Source organism: Urocitellus parryii, chromosome 1, assembly GCF_045843805.1.
Source record: "Urocitellus parryii isolate mUroPar1 chromosome 1, mUroPar1.hap1, whole genome shotgun sequence".
NCBI lineage: Eukaryota > Metazoa > Chordata > Mammalia > Rodentia > Sciuridae > Urocitellus > Urocitellus parryii.
In genome coordinates this window covers 281,562,341-281,585,322 of record NC_135531.1, presented here as the reverse complement: position 1 = coordinate 281,585,322, position 22,982 = coordinate 281,562,341, and the positions used below count along the sequence as shown (strand labels likewise).

General features: G+C 57.1%; 1 protein-coding gene and 1 non-coding gene across 3 annotated transcripts in view; one reads left to right on the top strand and one right to left on the bottom strand.

Annotated features, from left to right (window-relative positions):
- Positions 1-272: 272 nt before the first annotated feature.
- The window catches only part of Per2 (period circadian regulator 2), a 40,066-nt gene continuing 17,356 nt past the window's right edge, over positions 273-22,982 (top strand). The window contains exons 1-8 of one of the 2 annotated variants that reach the window (XM_026396011.2): positions 273-384; positions 9,191-9,382; positions 10,893-11,047; positions 14,014-14,135; positions 15,067-15,268; positions 19,651-19,702; positions 20,526-20,668; positions 22,377-22,455. In XM_026396011.2, coding sequence (XP_026251796.2) covers positions 365-384; positions 9,191-9,382; positions 10,893-11,047; positions 14,014-14,135; positions 15,067-15,268; positions 19,651-19,702; positions 20,526-20,668; positions 22,377-22,455 — 965 coding nt within the window. In that variant the 5' untranslated portion in view covers positions 273-364. Of the gene's footprint in view, positions 385-9,142; positions 9,383-10,892; positions 11,048-14,013; positions 14,136-15,066; positions 15,269-19,650; positions 19,703-20,525; positions 20,669-22,376; positions 22,456-22,982 lie in introns of both variants that reach the window. The other variant, XM_026396008.2, reaches the window with a different exon arrangement.
- Positions 18,929-19,002, bottom strand: Trnaa-ugc (transfer RNA alanine (anticodon UGC)). The gene has a single exon. It is a non-coding gene; the product is annotated as a tRNA-Ala (tRNA).

The following is a 22,982-nucleotide window of genomic DNA, read 5'->3' as shown; positions in this document are numbered from 1 at the left end:
AAGTGGAAAGGACCACTCGGGCGGACCCGGGGGTGGCACAAGCGTGACGCGTCTTCATTGAGGAACCGAAGCGAGGAACATGGAGTTCCATGTGCGTCTTATGTAAAGTGAGCGACGGGCGCCGCCACCAATGGGCGTGCGGCGCTCGCAGGCCCGGCCCCCCAGATATGCAGATGAGGCGGCGCCACGGCCAATGGCGGGCGCCAGGGGCGGGCACGGCGCGCGCGGTCACGTTTTCCACTATGTGACAGCAGCGGTCGGCGCGGCGGCGGTGGCGGCGGCGGCGCGGCGGCTCCTGGCTGCTCTGGGCGGCGGCGGGCGCGGGCCGGGCAGACGGAACGACGGGCCGACCCGGGGACGACAGATGGCGGACGCGGCGGGGCGGTGAGTGGCGCGGCTCGCCAGGCGGGAGTACGGTCGCGGCAGCGGCTCCTCGCTTACGTAACCGCCGCGGGCCGGGCGGGCCGCAGGCTGGCGGGCGGGGGTCCGGAGGCGCCGGCTCCCCAGGCTTTCAGGGCCGCTTGACGCCCTGGCCGAGAACGGCCTGGGGAAGGGGTGTGCAGGACATCTTCGGCCTGACTCAAAATGCAGACGGTGACATTAACATGCACCCAAATTCTGCGAGGTAGGTACCAGTATTCCCGTTTTGCAGATTAAGAAACTGAGGTCCAGAGAGGTCAGGCAACTTGCCTAAAGACACAGCTACTGAGTGACTGCTACACCAGACTGTGGTTCTTTAAATGATTTCCTTTAGGAACCAACTCTGCCCCCACCCTTGACCCCATAGGGGAGTCAGTTCAACTGTCCTTGGAGGTGGCCACCTGGGAAGCTGGCTTCCTGCTCCCAGGCCATGGGTGAGCAGTGGTCCAGGAGTGGTGAGCAGAGACAAGAAAGCCAGGCCTGGGAATCCTGAGGGAGACCCCCTGACCTTTACCCAGTTTGCCCTGTCCTGGGCCACTATATTTATTCCTTCTCCCCAGAATGGATGGGGCCCACTTTGAGGTGAAGGAGTCACACCATCCTGGTGGGGAGTGCCTGGGCTGCCAAGTACAGGCATGGAGAGGCAGGCGGTGGCCTGCTCCCTCTCCAGGAAGGCCAGGGTAAAGGATGACAGCTTGGTTGCCGGGGTTTCTGTAACCCACACAGAAGGAACCAGTTTGGAAAGCTGATTCATACTCAGAGAACAAGGGAGGCAGAAGGCTCCTTGGAAATCAGCCAGGGCCACCCCTAGGCTTGACAGAAGAAGAAACTGAGGCACGCACGCAAGCCAGGTGCACACCACGGCAGGCCCAGGCCCCTTGGGGTCTTCCTATCACCCTGGGTCAGCGTGCCTTCCAGAGGGGCAAGAGGCCTGAGATTGGGTCCTGGGTCCTGAGAGGGCTGGTGCTTGGGGGGAGAGCTTCAGCTCCCCAAATGTCTAGAGCCCCTGAGAGTCACCATGGCAGGACCCTCCTGGCACAGCCAGTTCACTGATGTCCCTTATTTGAAGGGGGTCCCCACCCTAGCCCACCTGGGCTTCCTGGTCCCAGGCTGAGTGTGTGGCTAAGAAGGACACAGGACTGTCTGAAGGCTGTGGCTGGAAGCGGTTTTTAAGCATAGAGCTAATCACTTTTTGTGAGTCGTGGATTATAATGGAACATGGGACTTCTTTTTTTTTTCCTAAGTGGTAGCTTGTGTCGTGCCGTGTAGGGATGGTGCTGTGGGTGTTCACAGATGTCTGACACTGTCACCTTGATGTGGTTCATTGATACAGAACTAGTGCAGCCCCAGCTTTCTGTCGATACTAGAGCGAGGGCAGAGACCTGTGCCAGCCGTCTGGCTGCTGCTGGGTGACTGAGTTCTGCCCTGGGCCTTGGTTTCCTCATCTGCTTGGGGAGTCTCCAAGGTCCCCTTTGACTCCAGGGTTTTAGGTTCTTGTCACCCTAGGGCTGATTTTCCCAGGAGAGGTTTCTGGCCCATGCCTGCTTTGGGGTCCTGGGATGCCCCCGTGAGGCTATCTGCTGTGCTTAGAAGGTGGTAGGAGAGGCTCCTCTCATCTGTGCTGCTTCTCTCACACACCGAACTTTCTGGGAGGCAGGCCTGTTGTTAGTGATGATGCAACTTCAGCAGGCCTCACAGACCGCAGGGCTGCAGCTCAGGAAGGTCACTGGGTGGCTGGCAGGACCTCTTAGTGAGTAGCGTGCCAGACTTTGCTCTTTCTTTGGAAAATCACCATATTCCATGAAGTCAACTGGAAACACAGCCCCACTGTATGCAGAAACCTCTGTGCTCTGCCCTTGTGGGAAGCGGCCCACCTGAAGACCCCGGGGAGAACCAGCAGTGCAGACTGGGCTCTGCTGGTCCCCCCTGGGCCCAGGGCGTCCCTCCGGGGACCTGGCCCTCCTTTAAGTTTTTATGCTCATTGTATGCGCGTTCATAGCAAAGGAGTCCCTGTGTTCCCAAGCCTAGAGCAGCAGTGCTGGGGACAGGCCAAGACCACAGGGCGACCCAAGCAGCCGGCCATGCTATGGCTCCCCTGCATCCTTGAAGGGCTCCACATGCTCTCCCTAGGGGTGACGGAAGAAATCAGGACCTGTTTGCTTCAGCGCTGGGTAGAGTAAGAACAGCTGAGTTACATGAGAAATAAATGCCTAGTCTCCCTAGAACCCACCAACTTGCAGTCCCTGAACACAGAGGCCTGGGGGCCACTACTTTGCATTATTATGGTTTTAAAAGCGTGCAGGAGAGCCCCAGGGAGGCCTGGACAATGCCTCTCCCCTGTGCCTTCTGCCCCTCCATATTTGGATAGCCCTGGTCACAGTTACTCAGCCGTCTCCATGGAGAACATAGCTGTTTATTTATCAGGACAAACATTTTCTCCAGATTACAGCAGTCTGGCCTCAGGGAGTTGGCTTCTACCAGGAAGTAGAAAACATGTTCTAATATTTGGGGTTGTAAATGCCGCAGGGCTTGCAGCCGCACAGCACAAGCTGTCTGAGCCTGTTATGTAATGCTGGAAAGCAGGCAGAGTGGGCCGGCTCTGAGAAGCCAGAAGGCTAGTGGGCTTCTGGGATTGGGCTGGGGGCAGGGATGGAGGCGAGGCTGGTCACAAGGGTGTGTTCAGTTCAGGGACATGCATCCTGCTCTGACCTTACAATGTACATATCTGCACTTCCATCTCAAAGAAGTGATCACAGAAGTTGCTGAACTGTTGGCTGAGCTCTGACTTCACCAGCAGTTCCTATCAGGCAGGGACTGACAGGAGAATCCCCCGAGCCAGGCGCGGGAGGCTGGAGCTGGCCTGCTGCTCCAGTTCTTTTTGTTTGACTATTTATCCTGGTGGTGGTTGGGAGGAAGAGGTGGCTGCAGGCCTGTGGTCAGGTATGGATGGCTGTGAGAGTTAAAGGGCAGTGCACTGAGCCCAGGAACCCAGCAGCCAGCATCAGCAGCTGCTACCCCAGGGTCCCCCCTTCCCCTCCCCACCAGATCCTGATTTCATCCCTGACTGTACTTTCTTAATCGCTTCTGTCTGTTCACGGATGTGGCCAGATGACCTGGTCAGGGTGCAAGCCCAGCTTCTTAGTCTGACCATTGTTTGGGGGTAGAACCAGTAGGGGGATGTGTGTAAAGAGGGCATCAAGAACCTCTTGGGCCGGCAGCCAGCCAGCCCTTTCTCAGCCAGGCTGGCCTCTACCCCATTGCACCCCCTTAGAGAGCACCCCCACCCGGGTCTGGCAGTGTGGCCCCCGTAGTACTGGGGACACATTTGTAAGTCTGCTTGGACCAGCAGGTGGGTTCTGCCAGCTTGGCAAAATGAGGTGGGTCCATTTGAGAGCGAGAATAACGGGCTTCAGCCCCATGGCCTGGTCTGTTGTTCCCACTTTGGCCAGGCTTGCCCCGCCCTCTCTGCAAAAAGATGCATCCTTCCCCTCAGGTGATCTCCTGGCACCAAAGAACCCTATTCAGGCAGGTTCCCAGGGACTGGAACCTGGGGGCAGCCTGGAGCCCCAGGAGCTCATGCAGAGCCCCAGGCAGTGCAGGGTGCTACAGGCAGTGCAGGGTGCTACAGGCAGCTCCCTTGCCTGGGGGGTGGGGTGTCCCTGAACTCTTAGTCCTTTAAACCAAGCCAGAGACAGCTCCCTGCCAGTGAACTAACTCTCTCTCTCTCTCTCTCTCTCTGTCCTTTAAATCACCTTTGTGGTCCAGCTGTTTCTTTAGTTACTCAGGTACTTTCTTAGGTGTTTTTTGTTTTTTTTTCCGCTTAATCCCAATCACCTATAAGAGGCAGGAACTTTGTTTTAGAACTTTTTTTTTTTTTTTTTTTTTTTGGTTCTGGGCATTGAACCCAGACCTCTCTACTATGAGAACATCCCCAAGCCCTTCTTATTTTATATTTTGAGACAGGGTCTCCCTAAATTGCTGAGGCTAGCCTTGAACTTGGGATCCTCCTGTCTCAGCCTCCTGAATCTTGGGATTAAAGGCATGGCCACTGTGCCTGACAAGCATGAACAATTATTCCCATTTTAGAGATGAGGAAATAAGGCACAGAAAGATTACACACCCAGGAAGTAGTGAAGCCCAGCTGAACCCTGGCCTTCCAGGGCCTGTTCACTCAGCTGCCCTTCCTTCCTCTGCCACCGTCCTAACCCTCTCACAGCAGAAAGGACAGGCTTCCCATCTGGAGGGGGGCTGTGGGGATGAGGTGGGGGTGCACAAGGCCCTCAGCACCCCTGGACAGCCCCTTAGCGGCTCCAGGAACCTCAGTGAGAGCCCGAGGAGGACCTCTGCTGGCCCCTCATGCCACCCTGCAGTCCCCCTCAGTCCCCCCGAGTGTCGGGCAGACCTGGCGCTCAGGACTCTCCAGCAGGGCCCATCTCATCAGAGTAAAGCCCCCGCAGGTTGCTGCATCACCTGCCCATCACCTCCTGCCCTGGCACTGCTCCAGCCTTGTCCACCCTTCCCAAAGGCTGGGCACTGGCCGGCCTGGGGACCCTGTGCTTGCCGTCCTCTGCCTAGAGCATCCCCTCTCCAGCTGCCCACGCTCTTGGTCTGTCAGGTGAGTCCCCCTGACACCGACTCTGGATGAACCTTAAATGTCCGAACTTTACTGGGACGTACAATCACAGGGTGGCCAGAGGGAAGTAACAGAAATAAGGGGAAGCCCTCGCTGGTGGCACACAGGCGACACCCAGTTGGCCACTCAGCACCTTGGAGCCTCATCAGAAGGCTGTCCAAAAAAAAAGGCAAAGCGAAGGGATGGGGGGCGCTGCCCCAGCCCTGGCTCCCTCCCGCAGTCCAGGTGCTCTCAGAGCAGCTCCTTCCCTGCACTTCCTCATGGGGCCTTTGGTGGCAGCTGGGGAGCAAGGCCACCTCAGGGTGTGGGGCTCCACCCTAGTCCTTGTGTGGTAGAAGGAGCCAGGGACTCTGGCACTGCAGGTGTGAGGCCAGGAGGCCCCTGGGTGTCCCCGGTTGGGAGGAGCAGCGGCTGCAGACTCAGGTACAAGGTCTTGCCAAGTAGCTGATGCACACAGGGCACCACACTCCCCGCCCTGCCCCCTCTGGTGTCCTGACTGCTGCCTGCTTTGCTGGTTTCCCCTTCGCACCCAGAAATACCTGTGTGTTCCAGCTCCTCTTGCCTTTCTGTGACCCACTAGAAGGTCAGCCCAGGGGCAGGAGTGTGCCCACTGCGCCTGCACGGCCGGCCTCAGCACCGCAGGCAGGCGCAGGAGGCAGTGCCTGGGGCATGCCCTGGCCTTTCTAGCGTCCTTCTGGTGGTTCACATCTCGTCTTCCCACTTCCTCTGAACGCCACTCACTGTCCTCTGTGCCAGTGCACCACAGTCTGTGGCATCTTGGGCTTTACGCCTGCAGAGGCGTCTGCCAGGTCCATGGTCCAGCAAGGAGCACCCAGTGCTCCTGCCCTTGTGCAGCTTGTGCTCTGGAGGGGACAAACAGAGCAGGGATGAGAAGGAGCCACGGTGACGTGGCGATGGGGGTGTCTGCAGGAGAATGCCATGGGCATGAGGGAGCAGCACATGCAGAGCCCCAAGGTCAGGATCAAGGGCTGGAGGAGTATGCGAGACCAGAGGAGGGCAGACCTCAGAGCCGGGCTCTGAGCACCTGCCTGGTGGTCGTGAGCCAGTGCTCCTTCCACCAGAATCGCTCCTCCTGGAGCCGAGCAGGTGGAGGCAGGAGCCCAGCTGGGGAGTTGAGGCGGGGCCCAGGGCCAGGGCAGTCGTGTGGGATGGTGGCCTGATGGCTGCAGGCAGCTCCTACAGCGGCACTTCCAGGCCTTGCACCCCACACGGTGCTCACATAGCTTGTGCACAGGGACGGGAATTTCTGTGTGCTGGACAAGTGGGGTGGGTGCCCACAAGTCCCCCCAGAGAAGCTCTGGGACACACTCTGAGCACCCAGCTGGCGTCCTTCCTCACTAGCACTCCTCTGGTGACCTGCTGGTAAACAGTCTCTTCCTCTGCACTCTTTTAATGCTGTTGGGCTGTGCACCTCCCACAAGTTCACATGTTTTGGGGGCTCCCCTGTGGCAGGGGCTTACAGAATCTGGACTTTGTCCTCTTCTTCCCAAGAGTTAGCAGCCTTCACTCTTTCGTTGAAGTAGTAGAACTTCCACCAAGTGCTAGACGATGCCAGAACACTGGGCTTGCCTTAACTGAACGATGCTGGTCTTTTGGACATAATGACTCCAGATACTGAGCTCCAGCTGTGTGCACCCAACACCCAGCATCCCTGGCTGAGCCTCCTCCCTCTCCATCTGTGTCCTCTCAAAGCTACACGTGGACATTCACTTCTGGGTACCGCACACCAGAAGAGATGTGCAGGAGCGCTGCGCCTCTGCCTCCCTCCAAGGCCACCTCTTGTTCCTGTTTGATGCTGGTGGCTTTTTCTTCTCTTCCTGAAAATATGAGTCACATCAGGATGGTGGCCACTGTCGTTTTGCCTGGTGCTCATGGCGTCATCAGCTCAGGACGGTTTCTGTCTCCGTGTCCTGTGTCCGTGTCTTTCGGAAAGGACCGTTACCTGTAGTGTCCTGATTGCTTGGCCGTCTCCTTCATTCCCGTCCCTGGGCCTCGGCCATGCGGGTGGCGTTTTCGCCTCAGCCCGTGGCCCTTCTCCTCCTTCCTTGCTTGCGTCGTTGAGCCCGTCTTGTCGTGAGCTCCTGTCCAGGAGGGGCACAGTGCTGTCCCCAACGTGCCATCTCTTCCTCCTGCTGTGCGTCCTCTCAGGCCCCCTGGGTGGCTCTTGCCTGTGCCTGTGAACTAGACAGGCCTCCTCGGCCGCTGGGTTCTCCCCACGCCTGGGCACTTCCGCAGGAGGTGCTGGCGAGGGAAGGCGCTGGCGCTCAGTGGTGCAGCCTCCTGGGCCCTTGTGGGGACCTGCCTCTGCTTGTGGCCCGGGTGGTTTGGACCCTCTCTCTGCGAGGTCCTGTTGGAGACCTCAGGCTGTTCAGCGTCCAGGAGACTCTCCTTTCCTGTCAGTGGCAGTGGGGTCTGCAGTGGGGTCTGCAGTGCTTGCTTCCTGAAGGCGGAGAGCGGAGGCTCCGGGTGGCTGTCCTCGGCTCTGCTTCCGTCTGACCTTCAACTATCGGGGTGCGCCTTTGTTTCGCGGCAAATTGTTGAAATCCCATGAGATTCCTGGGCTGCAGAAAACCCATGGCTCTATGATCCTTGCTCATTTTGTGTGGGTTCTGGAGGGAAGGGGTGGAAGAGGAATCAAAAAACCATTCCCTCCTTTTGTTCTGCCCTGGGAAGGCCTGAGCGCAGGACACAGTGCCACACCGGGCCAGAGTCAGGCACTGGGAAAACCTCTGAGCCTGGGCCATGACAGGAGGCCCTGCCCTAGTGACCCTGGTGGGATGGAGGAGTCACCTTCAGAGTCGGGCCAGTCTGTCGCCCCAGCAAGTTCCTTACCCGGAGCTCCTTGCACACAGGGTACAGGGTGCTCACAGTGGGACCAAGACGCGGTGTGGATTCCTGCTGGCTTGTTTCCCTGAGCACAAGGAAGCAGGGGACATTCTGCCTTCAGGGCACCTCCCCATGGTGCTGCCACCCACCAAGCCAGAGCCTGAAGGCTCCTTCCTCCTGGGCTTCCTAGGCTTGGTGGCCTGGAGGCAGAGGAGGGAAGCTGGGTGCTTGTTCCTGGAGGCCTAGTGGGGCTGGGTTCTCCTGCCCCTGCTCTTCTCCCCGCCCTCACCACTGCACAGTGAGGTGGTCTCCTCAAGCCTGACCTACCCTGCGGCCGTGCCTCCTCAGACCCCCCTTGAGTGACCAGCTTAAGTGAGCGCCTGCTTCCTCCTGGGTCCTGCTGCAAGCTCCCTCCTGGGTCACGCCTTTGTTGCCCAGGGACATCTAACCATCTCCCATCCTTGGGCTCATGGCCTCCTGCCTCTAACCAGTCCCCCTCCCACACACTCCCTGACCGATCACCCCCCAGTCAGTCACCAGGATTACTGTGGAAGCCTCGGTGCTGATCTTACCCTAATACCCCCCCCCACACATCTGCCCCCAAAGCACTAAGGGGAAGCTTCTGTCGTGTAGCTGTGGGGACATCTCCGCATGCAAGCCAGGTCCTGTGGCCCTGGTGCTCAGGGTGCTTGCATGCCTCCCAACCACTCAGGTGGGTGTAAGGACTGCTCCCCACTCGCAGAGGTCTCTGTCCCAAACCCGAGCTCTCTGCCGTGCTGGGAACCCTGGTCTCCTGGTGCCCTCTCCACCCCACCAGCCTCACCTCTCCCACGGGCCCACCCTCAGCGGGTCTGCAGCTTGCCATGTGGGATGGCCAAGACTGTCGAACCCAGCTGCTCCCTGTCACCTGGGGAGATTGTAAAATGCAGCTCCTGGGCCCTGCATTTGACATGACTGTGTGCTTCCCAGAGCCTCGCCCCTGCTGGCTGGTGGCTACTGGTGTTCTTGTCTGCCTCCCATAGGCCCTGGGTGCCTCGGTGTTGGGCTGAGGGTCCAGTGCAGCTGGCCCCAGGTGGGTGCTCAGGACACAGGAGGAGGTGGAGGAGGGGGCATGGTCCATCTCCACTGCTGCTGTTCCAGGCGGATGTGCAGGAAGGTGCCAGGGGCTGCGCCCCTCGCTGGCCCCTGCGGTCACCCCCTGCGGTCACCCTGCATACTCTTCTTAATGCCTGTCTTTGCCAGCTTCGTTTTGGAGCCCACCATGAATGGATTTGCGGAATTTCCCCCCAGCACCAGTGACCCCGCCAAGGAGCTCATGGAGCCCCAGCCAAGCCAGGCCTTGCTCCAGGAAGATGTGGACATGAGCAGTGGCTCAAGTGGGAATGAAAACTGCTCCGTGGGGCGGGACTCCCAGGGCAGTGACTGCGAGGACAACGGGAAGGAGCTGGGGATGCTGGTGGAGCCCGCCAACACCCGGGAGAGGTCAGTCAGCCGCAGGCCACGCACACATGGCTGTCTCTGTGTGTCTCATCGCCCTGTGATGGGGTCGATTTCGCACCTTTCAGTCAGGGTGTGTGAGTTTTTCAAGGTTTCTGAAAATCCTGTTAATCAGAGTGATTAAAATGAACTGGGTCCATTCCTCCTCACAGGACAGCCGCTGTCATCAATGTTTCTCATGTTTGATGACAGCAGACACCAGGGACAGGAGCTCTGGGAGGGGCAGCCACGGCCAGCCCCCCACATGGGAGGCGCACAGGCCCTCTGCCCTGGTCCCCACCTCTCAGCCGGCTCCCTGGTGTCTGCAGGTCCGTGCTCTGTCATCTCGCCCGTCCTTCCTTCTGCCCTCCTCCTTTTCTCCTGGGGATAGAACCCAGGGCCTTGGTGTGCCAGGCAGGCGCTCTGCGACTGAGCCACCCCACCTCACGATGTGACCCTCTCTTGCCACGGTGTCACGGGGCCTGTTTCCTCCGGTTGGCAGGGAGGGAGCGGGGAAGCACATGGCTGCTGAGTTTGGTTTGCCTCCGGCTTCTGCAGCCCTGGTGCCTTTGGCCTTGCAGTGACAGAGCCCCAGGGCAGTGCCCCCCACCCTCCCCTGCCCAGTGGCCAAAGGTGAGGCCCGCCAGAACCCCCAAAGGACACTTGTTAGAGGAGTCTAAAGACTTGACACTGGAGGTCAGGCCTGGGGGTGACAGGGCTCCTCCAGGCTCTGCACGACCATGCCCTGTGCACTGGGTGCTCCCTGGCCACCCGGGCACCCGCTGTCCCAGTGGCTTCTCTGTGTGGGCTATACCCGGAGCCCCTCCCAGCTCTACTCTGAGCCAACCTTGCCTGCGTGCTGGGCAGCTCATCAGGAACCTTCTTCCCTCTTTGGGGATATTTGGAACAAATTATCCTCCTCATGCGCACACGCATTTCTAAATCACCTCTGGGACAAATCCTGCTCTTAATCCTGAGCATGGGGGCCCACCGTGGCTCAGGGCCTGGTTTCCATCATTCTCTCTGCCCTCTGCCCCAACGGCCTTGTCCAGGTGTCCAGTCTGCCTCTCACCTCTTCATCTTGCATGAAGACCCTTCTCACAAATTCCCCTTCCTCTTCTCTGAGCTCATGGTTCACATTCACGTCCGGGAAGCCACTCACTGTCCTTTGTCCTCCCCACCATGTAGTGGGACAGGCAAGGGGCACAGCCCACTGACAAGGTCTGCTCCTTCAGACTGGGGCTGGCCAGCAGCCCTTCCTGGGAAGCCCCGTGGCAGCTGGAGGGGCTCCGGCACTCACGGGGTCAGGGCAGCGGTCCCACCGGGCAGCACCTGCCAGCAGACCGCTTGGCACTTCTGCAAGCACTCGTGGTTGTCATAACTAACAGGTGTGGTGGCCGTGGAGGGTAGTCCAGGGACCACTGAGCCCCCACAGGGCCTGCAGGAGCTCCCAGGCCATGGTTCCTAGTGAAGGATGTGGGAAGCTCACGCGGACCTCTGTTTCCTGGCTCCACAGCAGCGAGCAGTCTGCCAAAGCAGACGCACACCGAGAGCTGGTAAGAACGCTGAGAGAGCTGAAGGTCCACCTCCCCGCGGATAAGCAGGCCAAGGGCAAGGCCAGCACCTTGGCGACCCTGAAATACGCCCTGAGGAGCGTGAAGCAGGTGAAAGGTAGGCCTGCTTTACACCTCCACTCTCCGCTGGGAAACGAGGTTTGAACCCAGGTTTGAACCCAGGTGTTGGTACCTCAGGTGTGTCACCTTTCCGACACTCCCTCCTGGAGTAGCAGAAGGAAATCATAAAATCGTGGTGAAGTGCAATGGAAACCTCGTTCCTGGAAGTTTCCTGTGGTGGTGGGCTTTCAGAGGGGAGAAGCAGGTAAGAAGGAGACATCTGTGTGCCACAGCCAGCCGTGCTGACCTGGGCTGTGTCAGGCCCGTGCAGGAGAGTCCAGCGTCTTCTAGACTCTGACGGGGAGGTGGTGTTGGGATCATGGCTTGAGTCCAGGAAGATTGTCACCTGCAGTTTGTGAGCCACCATGGGCCAGAATACAGTCAAAGCAAAGCACCTCTCAGCCTTTTGCTGAGGACCTGCCACCTGTAGTACAGGATGTGAAGGGCATCACCAGATCTCAGAGCTGCTCAGTTCACGGACTCAGGTGGCGCACTCCCTGTTTACTTAAAGATGTGTAAATTTCTGCCCTTGTGGTCATTTCAACCAGGAAGGAGGGAGGCAGGGCAGAGGGCCACCATCATAAGCACATGGTCATGGGGGCCTCCAAAATGTAGATCCTGTTCCCGTTTATACACGTTTGGACTTTATATCAGAAAATAGGATATGAGGGCTGGGGTTGTGGCTCAGTGGCACAGCACTAGCCTGGCACGCGTGAGGCACTAGGTTCAATCCTCAGACCACATAAAAATAAATGAATCAGATAAAGGCATTGTGTCTATCTACAACTAAAAACATTTTTTAAAAAAGTAAAGAAATTAAATATGAAAGAGCTTTTAAAACTGGCCAATGATGAATAAAACTAAGACTTTTGTGTGAGAACATGACCGAGCTCCTTGGAGGTGCAGTGCAGGGGTCCCTGACACCTGCTGGAGGTCCCATACATACCACCAAGTCCAGATGCTCCCAGCCCAGCCCTGCAGTCAGCCTGGGCTCCTCTGGCTCTTCCCACGCTGGCCCTTCCATCAGGTGGGGTCCTCGTCTCTGGGTCTCAGGTGGCTGCAGGTGCCTCTGTCTCCAGGACAGTCAGGAAATGCTGTGCAAGCGCTGGGCACCAGCTGTTGGACCTCAGGCCTGATAGCCAGCAGCTCAGCCCAAGGCCCCTGACTGGGGCATCCAAGGATGGCTCCGCTGTAGCTGCTGGTCAGAGAGGCCCAGAAGCCACAGTTCCCTGCCAGGGATAGTGCTGTGAGTTTCCAGCGTCTAGTTTTCTCCATTGTTAGGAGAGCACTGCAGGAGTCCAGGAGGAAGTGTCCACGTGAGCATCCCCAGCTCACAGCCTGGGCTCCCGCTTTGTGTCACAGTGAAACTGCCTGCCCCTGACCACTGAGGAATCCTTAGCTGTGTGGGTCCATCATAACGAGCAGGCACAGAGTAGCATCTTGCTGGGGCGGGAAGGGAGGCCAGGTGGTGCTGGGTGAAGGTCACTCTATTCCACCTTTGCTCACTGTCACATCTTGTGCTGACAGCCAGGGGACCCTGCGTGTTCACACACGCATCAGACAGAGCAGGCAGCTGAGGCCCAGTGGGGCAGTAGCTCCCTCCTGGTGCTGTCCTGGGCCCGGCACACAGTGAGCAGGGCTTGTTGCCAGCAGCTGGGGGGCAGGGGGCGTCTTTCGGACGCCTTCAAGCTTCACGCTTGGACAGCTTCTGCTGGCAGTTGGCAGGTGGCTAGTGCCTCTGGCCTTGAGCCAGTATAGGAGGCCCCTCTGCCCTCCCACTTGGGCTCCACTTCCGGGTGTGTCCCTCTGTCCTGCGTCTTTCCCTCCCTGAGCCCACGGTCTCTTTGTGACAGTTAATGTAGGGTCTACGGAGTGAGATTGCTGCTAGACAGTGCTGGGCAGGCCTGAGACAGCGTGAGGGCACCTGCTGCCCCTGGGCCCGGGCACCGTGGAAGGTGGGGCCCTGGAGCTGCCTGCCTGGGGAAGGGCTCCTGTTCCCGAGGGAGCAGCTGGAGGTGGAGATCTGCCCAGCCGCTCTGCTGTCAGCTAACGTGTGGGCTGGGTACCTTCCTCCTTGGCATCTGCAGGAACCTAGGAGCTTGGGAGCTCTGCCAAATCGAGAAGTTTCCTACCTTTGCAGTGGTTCATATCTTGGTTTGAGAGCACGCTCAGAAGGTGGAGAAGTGAAAGGCAGATAAGCGGCCCTGGGTCCAAAGGTCGCATCCCACTGCAGGAAGCCCTGCTCCACTCCCTGGTCAGACTCCAGAACGCAGCCCTCGGCTTTTGCCTGGAGGGGGAGCCGCTGCAGCCTGTGGGCAGTAATGCCCAGGGACAGGCCCTGCCCACTGGGTGAGCCAGTGAGGTGGGCTCAGGTGGAGGCGCTCCCGGCCGAGATCCCATTTGCAATCCTTGGTCGGGCATTGCTGCTGCGCCTGCTTTTTTTTCTTTTTTTTTTTTTTAAACCCAGGGACACTGCACCACTGAGCTACATCCCCAGCCCCCTTTCACCTAGGTAGAGCATCTGGTGGACCACGCCAGGGCTCAGATGCAGGGGCTGCCACCACTGTCCCACGTAGAAAAATCAATGTTGCTTCATGATTTAAAGCCCTTCTGGAGAAAGAACTCTGTGCCCATATTATTTTAAATAGCGTATTTCAGAATGTCTGTCTGGAAATTGCTCCCATTCTCTTGAATACAGGTATCTGCTTTCCTAAAATAAACCCCAGTCTCACCTCTGAAAATAAGACGGGGTGTCAGTCGCCTTGTAGCGCTCTGTAAGCGAAGGCCTGACGGAGCTCAGGGGGCAGCCAGCACGGCTTGTCAGGGTGTGCCGCCTGGGAGCTCCGTGTCCAGTCACCACTGTCTGCGTCCATCCCACTTGTCACTTGAGAAAGGACCGTCCCACTGCAAGGGTGTGCCTTCACTGGGCCTCACCCACTGAGTGCGACCTTGTTTCTCCTGCAGCGAATGAGGAGTATTTCCAGCTGCTCATGTCCAGCGACAGCCAGCCCTGCTGCGCAGGTGTGCCCTCCTACACAGTGGCACAGGTGGAGGGTGTCACCTCGGAGTACATCCTGAAGAACGCGGTGAGTCCTGCACGGGGCACACAGCAGGGAGGTCCACGCCTCTAGAGAGGAGGGTGACCCGCGGCTCCAGGACGGTGGTGCCTCTTCCCTAAGCTCTGTCCTCATCCCTGGCGGACTCCATCCCGTAGGTCTCCAGTGTCAGAGAAGCCCAGCTGCTCCCACGCTGGGGGTCCGGGTTTTCATGTCCTCAGCATGAGGAGACAGATTGGTGGCTGTCCACTTGCCCAGGCTTAGTGGTCCATGTTTTTTTAAGTATTTTTTTTAGTTGCAGATGGACATAAAGCCTTTGTTTTATTGAATTATTTAAATCGCGGCCAAGATACGAGCCCAGTGCCTCACACATGCTGCGCCCCCGCCCCAGCCCTGGTCCGTGGTTTTCTGAGCCCTGTGGAGGTGGGCCTGAATGTTGGGGGAGGCAGGTTCTGTGGGACCGGACGGAAGGACCAACGGAGACCCAGCGTGAGCTGGAATCGGGTGAAGCTGGCCTCAACAGGGCTCCCTCATCCCTCCCATCCCCTTCCTCCAGCCTACACCAGGCAGCCTGTCACGGAGCCCTGAGGGCCAGGTGGCTCCTGTGCAGAGCCCCAGAGCCCCAGCAGACAGGCCGGTGAGCAGAGGGGAGGGCTGCCTCTCCACCTTCCAGGCCACCCCACGTAGGCTCCAAGAGCTCCAAGTCCCAGCCAGCAGAATGCCTGGCACTGCCACAGTGCCGGCCACCTGGCTGGCTTCGATGGGGCATTGCTGTGTTGTTTCAGATATCATGGCGACCCCAACAGGGGCACAGGGAAGCAGAGCTGGGCTGGCCGGGGCCGAGGCCCAGAGACCCACCTGGCTGCCCCAGCCAGCTCACTCTAGTCTGACGGCCCCCAGTCTGACCAACTGTCCGGTCCTGTCTGGCTGTGGTCACTGGGGGCATATTTTTCCTTTTCAGGATATGTTTGCTGTGGCCGTGTCCCTGGTCACCGGGAAGATCCTGTACATCTCTGACCAAGTCATGTCCATCTTCCGCTGTAAGAGAGAGGCCTTTGGGGATGCTAAGTTCGTGGAGTTCCTGGCGCCCCAGGACGTCAGCGTGTTCCACAGCTGCACCACCCCTTGCAAGCTCCCGCCCTGGAGCGTGTGCGGCGGAGTAGGTGAGACCTGGGCACTGCTGTGTCCCCAGGGTGGGGGCTGGCTCCTCCTCCCCTCTGCCAGGAGAACACCCACGGAGCCCTCCTGGGGCTGCCCGCCGCCCACTCTGCCATAGGAGAAAGGTGAAGAGCTCCGTCTCTTCAGAGTAAATTTGGAGGAAAAAAAAAAAAACTTTTTGTAAATTCTAGAGAGATTTCCAAAAATGGCAGCGTGTTAGAAATATCGTTCTCCCTGGAGCTGGAAGCTGGCTGCGAGGCAGAGGGCGGGGAGACGCGGTGTGTCTGTGAAGGAGCCGTGGTGGCAGCCTGAGTCCGGCTGAGGCCCTCTGGGTGCAGACCTCTGGCTCTCTAGGCGTGGCGCCCAGACAGTCTGCCCAGGGCTGCCCACGGCTGCCAGGCTCCCTGCCCTGTCAGCGCCCACCTTTCTTCCCTGGAGCCAGCGTTGGCCTGGCTGCCCGTGGGCCTCTCCTGCCTGCTCCCCTCCTGCCCATCACCTGTCCCCGCCTGCTGTGGTTTAAGATGAGTTGTCCCCTCTGAAACTGCGTTGAGGTTTGTCACTGTGGTCGTGTAAGGTGGGACCTTCAAGAGGTGATGGGTCATTGGGAGGACCTGACGCCTTTCCAGGAGTGAGTTCTTGCTCCCTCCTGCTGTCTCTGCCTGGCCTCCTCTTGCCTTTACGCTTGCTGCCACCATCTGAAGCAGCACTGATGGACTCACTAGCAGCCAAGCAGCTGCTGGCTCCATGCTCTTGGAATTCCCTGACTCCAGAACCGTGAGCTAAAATAAACCTCTCTCCTTCATAAATCACTCAGTCTCAAGTATTTTGTTACAGCAACAGAAAATGGTACCAAGAAGCAAGGCATTATGATATAACAATTCTTGAAAATAGGAGAACAGCTTTGGAAGTGGGTAGCAGGCAGTGGCTGGAGCAGTTTTGCAGTGAAAGCTGGGAAAGCCTGAGCATCGAGGGCATGCTGGTGTGGGCCCAGAAGACAAGGCTGGGGGACGGGAGGGCTTGGCGACCCTCTCGTGGGCCTGAGCAGAAGCAGATGAAATGTGCGTGGTGAGGGCTGTCGTACGAGATCTGGATGGAGTAAGGACTACCTTACAGGATGGTGAGCGGCCAGAGAAGCAAGGAACTTGGTGGGAGTCTCTTCACACCGCAGCTGGTGGAAAGTCAGAGCCACAGGTGATGAACGGGTGTCTGCAGAGGAAAGCAAGCAACAGGCCCTCAGGCGGCCCCAGCCCTTCCAGCCACCATGTGGGAAAGCAGGGTCGGGATTACCCACAGAAGGGTTCTGTGGAAAGGGGAGCGGAGCGGAAAGTTCTCCACCTCACCACATACAAAGTGGAAAGTCCTGCATGGGACAGCTGAGGAGACCAGAGGGTTGGAGGGACGAGGGGACATTCACCAGCACAAGGGGAGAAAGTCCCCAAAGATTCTGGACATCTTCCAGAGACCTTGGAGGCTGCCCTTGCAGCAGGACTCGGAAGGCCAGGGCCTGCCTTGCTGGGGCCACCCGGGCCTTTCCTGCTCCCACTCAGCCCAGGTGCAGCTCCCGCCAAGGCAGGAGAGTGTGAGCGCTAGGCTTGGAAGGTGTTCCCGAGGTGCCGGTTCTGCAGGCGGCAGGAGGGCTAGCAGAGGCTGGACTTCCATAGTATCCCAGGGAGCCGTGGAAAGCCTTCAGGCCCAGGCAGAAACCTGCCCCAGAGTCTCCACCAAGCCTGCCCAGTGGAGCGTCCAGGCGGAGCCTCTGCCGTGCAGCACCACCTGGGACAGCCTTGGCACTGGTGTGCCACCCCAGCCCAAGAGAGGTGGAGGTGGCCTGTGCCCAGGAGAGCCCTGGGCATGAGGGAAAGATGATCTTCCAGCTCCACGACCGTCTTGCCATTGGCTCTTGGACTTGCGGGGGCCTGTCTCTCCCTTTGGAATGGCCCACGCACAGCTTCCTTTGGCTTCATGGCTCACAGCTGTGCTTCGGACTTTTGAATCTGCTGGAGCAAGCTATGCTGTGGGACTGTGGGTGGAATGGTGGTTGGTGGCATCTGAGAGGGACTGGAGTTTGGGTGATTGGATGGGTGGTTTGAACACGGGCTGTCCCTCTGAACTGATGCTGAAACTGGACCAGGGTGGTGGTGGTGGTGGTGCAAGGTGGGTCCTTTGAGGGTGGCCAGGTCATGAAGAGGGATCAGTGCTGTTTCTGCAGGTGTGAGTCTCTCTTTGGACTGGATTAGTTTCCACAGAGCCAGGCTGCCTGGCATGTTCTGTCTCTTCAGCCCAGGCCCACTTGCCCTTCCATGTTGCCACCATGAGATGATGTAGCACAAGACCCTCGCCAAGTGCTGGCTATGCACCCTTGGACTTCCCAGCCTGAGAACTGAGAGCCAGTTCTTAAGAAAAAGTCTCTGTTCTTTATAAGGCACCCGGCCTCAGGTGTTCTGCGAGCAATGGGAAAGGGACTGAGGTGCCACCTAAGCTGGGACAGCACTGCAGAGGTGAGGCCAGGTCTCTGTCCTCACTGACCCCACCACCGCATTGCCAGCCCGCTCTCCTGCCCTCTCGCCACGGACTCGCTCCTGCAGTGAAACCTTCTGCATCCGTCCGACTGAATTGGGAAGACTGGGTCTGGAGGGGCTTCGGTGCTCTCGTGTCTCCCCTGCAGCCACTGGGCACAGAGGAAGTGTGTAAGAGAGAGGCAAGGCCCAGCCACCACAGCCTTCCCTGCCACCTGTCACAAGTTCACTGACCAGGGCAGCAAGCCGAAGTTCCTTTGAAGCATGTGTTCCTCAGCATCTGTCTGCCGGTACCTGGTGATGACTTAGCCCCTCCTGGGCTCTGACTGCCCAGAGCTGGAGTCGAACCCCAGACCAGGAACTCCTGAGGAGCCGGGAGAGGCTCAGAAGAAGTGGACAGGCTGGGAGCTGCCCAGGCTCTCTATCATAGTCCACTGAGCTTCGGCTCTGTCCCTGCACCAGGGCCATCTGCCATTCGTCTGCGGCTTTGGGTCATCCATTTCAGCTCACTCAAGGGCCCTCGGCCCTCGCCCTCACCACCCTGGGTCTAGGACTGATGGGCTCTCTCAGGCTTCAGGATTTCCACCTCCTCCCTATTTCCATTCCACCAGCAAGAGGGCCAGAGAGGCATGTCACCATCATGTCCCCCCCAGCTTGGCGGCTGGCAGCCTCGACAGATGTGCTGTTTGCTTAGGGATTTCTTCAAACTTTTGGTTTCAGATGTAGTGCTTTCTCTCCAGATTCCAGCCGACAGCTATCCCATCATACACTAAAGTTTGCAGTTCAAGTTAGAAGGCCAGTCAGGGTGGGGAGGGCACAGAGGAAGATCACCCCGCCTGTGGATTTACAGGGGTGCAGGCCTGCACCTTCTCCTTAGGATGGTGGCAACCGAATTATGAGCTGAATTAAAGAGAAAACCAGTGAATTCTCAGAGGCCTTTCCAGGCTAGTGATTTTATATCATTTTCCATAACCAGTAATTATCTACCTTTCCTCATTTCTTCTACATAGAGGAAACCTTATATGAAAAATAAAGGTCTACAATTTCTTAAAAATTTCTTGAAGTCCTTATGGAAGTACCCAGTTCTTCATTGCTAATGAGGTTGCACAATTGATCTCATGTATTTACTAGTTTTTTTTTTTTTCCTTTTTGTGATGCTGGGAATTGAACCCAGGGCCTTGTGCATGCAAGGCAAGCACTCTACCAACTGAGTTACATCCCCAGCCCTTTACTAGATATTTAAAAGTTTAAAGTAAGACAAGATTTTACAAAGTATTGATGTAAGCTTTCAAATTTCCTGAGTTGTTTCTGTTAGAACGGAATATCCCCAAAATATGTAGCTTTGCGGTGCTTAAGGCCATTTGTGTGTGTGTGTGTGTGTGTGTGTGTGTGTGTAAATAAATGTTGTGTGCCAGGTGTGGTGGTGCACACCTGTAATCACAGTGACATGAGACGCTGAGGCAGGAGGATTGCAAGTTCAAAGCCAGCCTCAGCAACTTAGTGAGATCCTAAGCAACTTGCCGAGATCCTGTCTCAAAATAAAATATGAAAAGGGCTGAGATGCAACTCAGTGGTTAAGTGCCCCTGGGTTCAATCCCTGGTACCAAACAAAACAAAAATGTTGTCACACAGTCAGTTTGACTTCCAGAGCTAAATTGGTGGTGTGCCCGTTGGCAGCGTTATGTAGAGATCTCTGGCTTAGAGGTCTCACTTTGTGCGTGGGCAGATGTGCATCTTATTCCTCAGCTCCGTTCTGTTGCTTCTCCTTAGTGGTACTTCTTACGAGAAATTAAGTATTTCTTATGAGAAACAAATGGCCCGTCTGGATTGAGTTGTTAAGGAGGAGTGACTTGAGGCTTTTCTTCCCCCAGATTCTTTCACTCAGGAATGCATGGAGGAGAAGTCCTTCTTTTGCCGTGTGGGGTAAGCCTGGTTCCCAACTTTCCTAACTTTGAACGTGGCGTAAGCATTCCATCTTCAGCACCTGCTGAAGGGTTAAGTGGTGTCTGTGGGCTCCCCAGTGTTCCTGCTCCCTGTCCAGGGTGGAGGCTCTGCATGAGCAGGCCCAGCAGGTGCATTCCTGAAAAGGCTACATGAAGCACTTGAATAAGCTGCATTTTAAATATGTGCCAGACTCTGGGAGCACGGCCAGCAGGGGGTGAGTCCTCCTGCTGCTCAGAGTGAGCATCACCCAACAGATCTGCACCTGCCAGATGTTGCCCAGAAAGCCCACTCCAGGGCCCCGGGAATCCAGGGGCCTGCACAGCCTTTGGTCTGCATGTGCATCTTTCTGATCAGTCTGTAGAGTTCTCAGTAGGCTCCTGTTCCAAAACAGGGTGACCAAAGGAGTGTGCAGGGAGGTGTCAGGAGCAACCTGGCCAGACCCTGGTGCCTTTGGGAGGGAATTGGGTCTCAGGACCCCACTTTGGTCTGATTTAAATGCAAATTGCTCAAGAGAAGGGCAGGAAAACTCTCACCTGTCGGAGCATGGACTCTGACCTGCAGTGGGACAGTCACAAGGGAGAAGCCAAGAGCAGGAGCAGGCCAGCCCCTGCGGCCTCCAGCAGGTCCAGGTCTCCACAGGAGGAGCTGGTGTCACAGCTGGCAGCTTGGCTCGAGTTGCTGGGCATCTAGTACAGAAAAGGACAGAATCGTGGGACCTGTTCCGGGGCAGGTGGGGGCTCCCCAGCAGGCGGCACTGCTCCTCTGTCAGGGTTCTGAGGCATGCTGCTGCTCTTCTCCACAGTGTCGGGGAGAACCACGAGAACGAGATCCACTACCAGCCGTTTCGCATGACGCCCTACCTGGCCCAGGTGCAGGAGCGGCCGGGCACCGAGAGCCAGCTCTGCTGCCTGCTGCTGGCAGAGAGGGTGCACTCTGGCTATGAAGGTACAGCCACAGCGAGACGAGAGCTCGTCCAGTTGGTCAGGCCCACGGCGGTCACACACAGCGTCTGTGGAACTGACTGCCAGCTTGCCCATCTGCCTTGGCCTCTCCCCGGCCTGGCAGCCCCCATCTTCCGCAGCCCACTATCAGCGGGCTCTCCCCACCCAGTCGAAGGCACCTGGACACTGACTTCTCTCCCCCATGTCCAGGCCGAGGCTGTGTCCCTCTCCCCTTCCACGGATGCTCTCTGCCTTTTGTCCACAATAGGAGGTCACCCCTGACAGGTCTGAGGCGCTACAACCCTGCATCCTTCCCCCGACGCCCCAGCTCATGGGTCTCTCTGAAAGGCAGTGACAGCACAGCCCACCCCAGGCGTCCCTCCCTCCCACCTTGACCTGCATTTCCCCTCCTCCCCACCCCTCTGGCTTCCATGGACAGGCCAGCTTGCGTGATGAGCCTGGGACCCAGCATGTCCTGCACCCAGGCCCCTGCCTCCAGTGACAGTGCAGTCATCCCGCCGCTGTCTCACCAGTAAATGGCTCCCGAGGCGGAATCCCCATCCCTCCCTCAAAGCCCAGAGGACCCAGGTGTCATTCCACCTTCTTGTGGTCCCTCTTCAGCAACTGCTTTGTGACACTGTAGTCCTCATAGGGCCTCACTGTGGAGATCTCAGACCCCTGGGAGGCAGGTGCCCTCTGTAAGGAAGCCGAAGGGATCCAGTTCTGGCCCCATGACATGATCTTCTCTTGGTGTTTAATGATGACTTTTCCTTTTTTTTTTTTTTTTTTGGTTATCAGTGGTCACTCTACCACTGGGCCACATCCCCAGACATTTTTTTATTTTTATTTTGAGGGTCTTGCTAAGTTGCTGAGGCTAGCCTCAAATTTTAACTCCTCCCTCCTCCGCCTCCCAAGTAGCTGGGATCACAGGAGTGGCCACCCAGCTGGCTAAGGATGACTTTTGCAAAACAGCTCCAGCTCGTAGGTGTGATAGAAGGTGTGTGGCTTTCCGGGCGTGGCTGTAGCTCAGGGGCAGAGCACTTATCTAGCTTGTGAGGTTCTGGGTTCAAACCTCAGCACAGCAAAAATAAAAATGAACAGTACGTGACTTTCTTCAACAGTCCCATGTATCCTTCCAAATACACAATAAGGATTCATGGCAGGTACGTGGGTTTCAACAAGTTATTCCCCAGACTATCGGTCTCCTTCAAGAACGAAGATGTGGCAATGGAAGAAAATTTTGGCTCTATGACTTCCTTTATGCAAGTCACCCTGTAGACTGGGCCCCCATTAAACTGGGCCTTCTCCAGTACATAAGTACTTGCTGAGGATTTTGAATCCAAATGTGTAACTCATTTTTCTGAACTCACTTTGTTGAGATCACTGCAGGTCCATCTTAAAAGCCACGACGCAGCCTCAGTAACACTTTGCTGGAAGCCTCTGTGTGGGCCTCATGGCTCTGTCACTGGGGTGGCTCCCAGTTAGCAGACCATGGCTGGCCCCAGAGAAGCTGGGCGGCTGCCTGTGGTCATCAGCCAGAGCCCTGCTCTGCTCTCTGTGTGGTGGGCACTGCTGTTCCACGTGCACGGTGCATTTTTCTTTAGCTGCTGATGGTTGTGACTCTGTGTGGCGTTGTCTAGTACTTGTAATATAACTACGTTAAATATGTGATTCTTAGAATCAGAAATTTATGCAAACTTCTGTCCTTTCAGCTCCTAGGATTCCTCCTGAGAAGAGAATCTTCACCACGACGCACACTCCGAATTGCTTGTTCCAAGACGTGGATGAAAGGTGAGGGGCGCTGGCGGTCTCCTCTGCCTGCACACCCCGCTGTGGCTCTGTCGGGATCAGTAGCACATGCCTCTTACCATCAGGACTCCTTGAGAGACAGCCAGGGTCTCATCATCATGTTGGTGATCACTTAATAACAACAGCTGCATTCATGTCAGCGAACGTTCGTGTTCTTAACATTAAAGCTATTTATCTAAATCCCAGGTGGCACGTTTGTTGTACTTATGTAATAATCAACAAAAAAGCTTAACTGTATTTAGCCATGTGCCACATAGTGATGTTTTGGTCAGTGACATACTATGGTGGGACAATAGGATTATAATGGGGCTGAAAAATTCCTATTGCCCAGTGATATCATAGCCTAATGTCACAGTGCAACCCTTGCCCACAGTTGAGGGGATGCTGGTGTAAGCAGACCTACTATGTGCTGCCTGTCCTACAAAAGTATAGCACACCAAGTGCAGAGGTGCACACCTGTAAACCCAGGGACAGGTGGCTGAGGCAGGAGGATCACAGGTTTGAGGCTA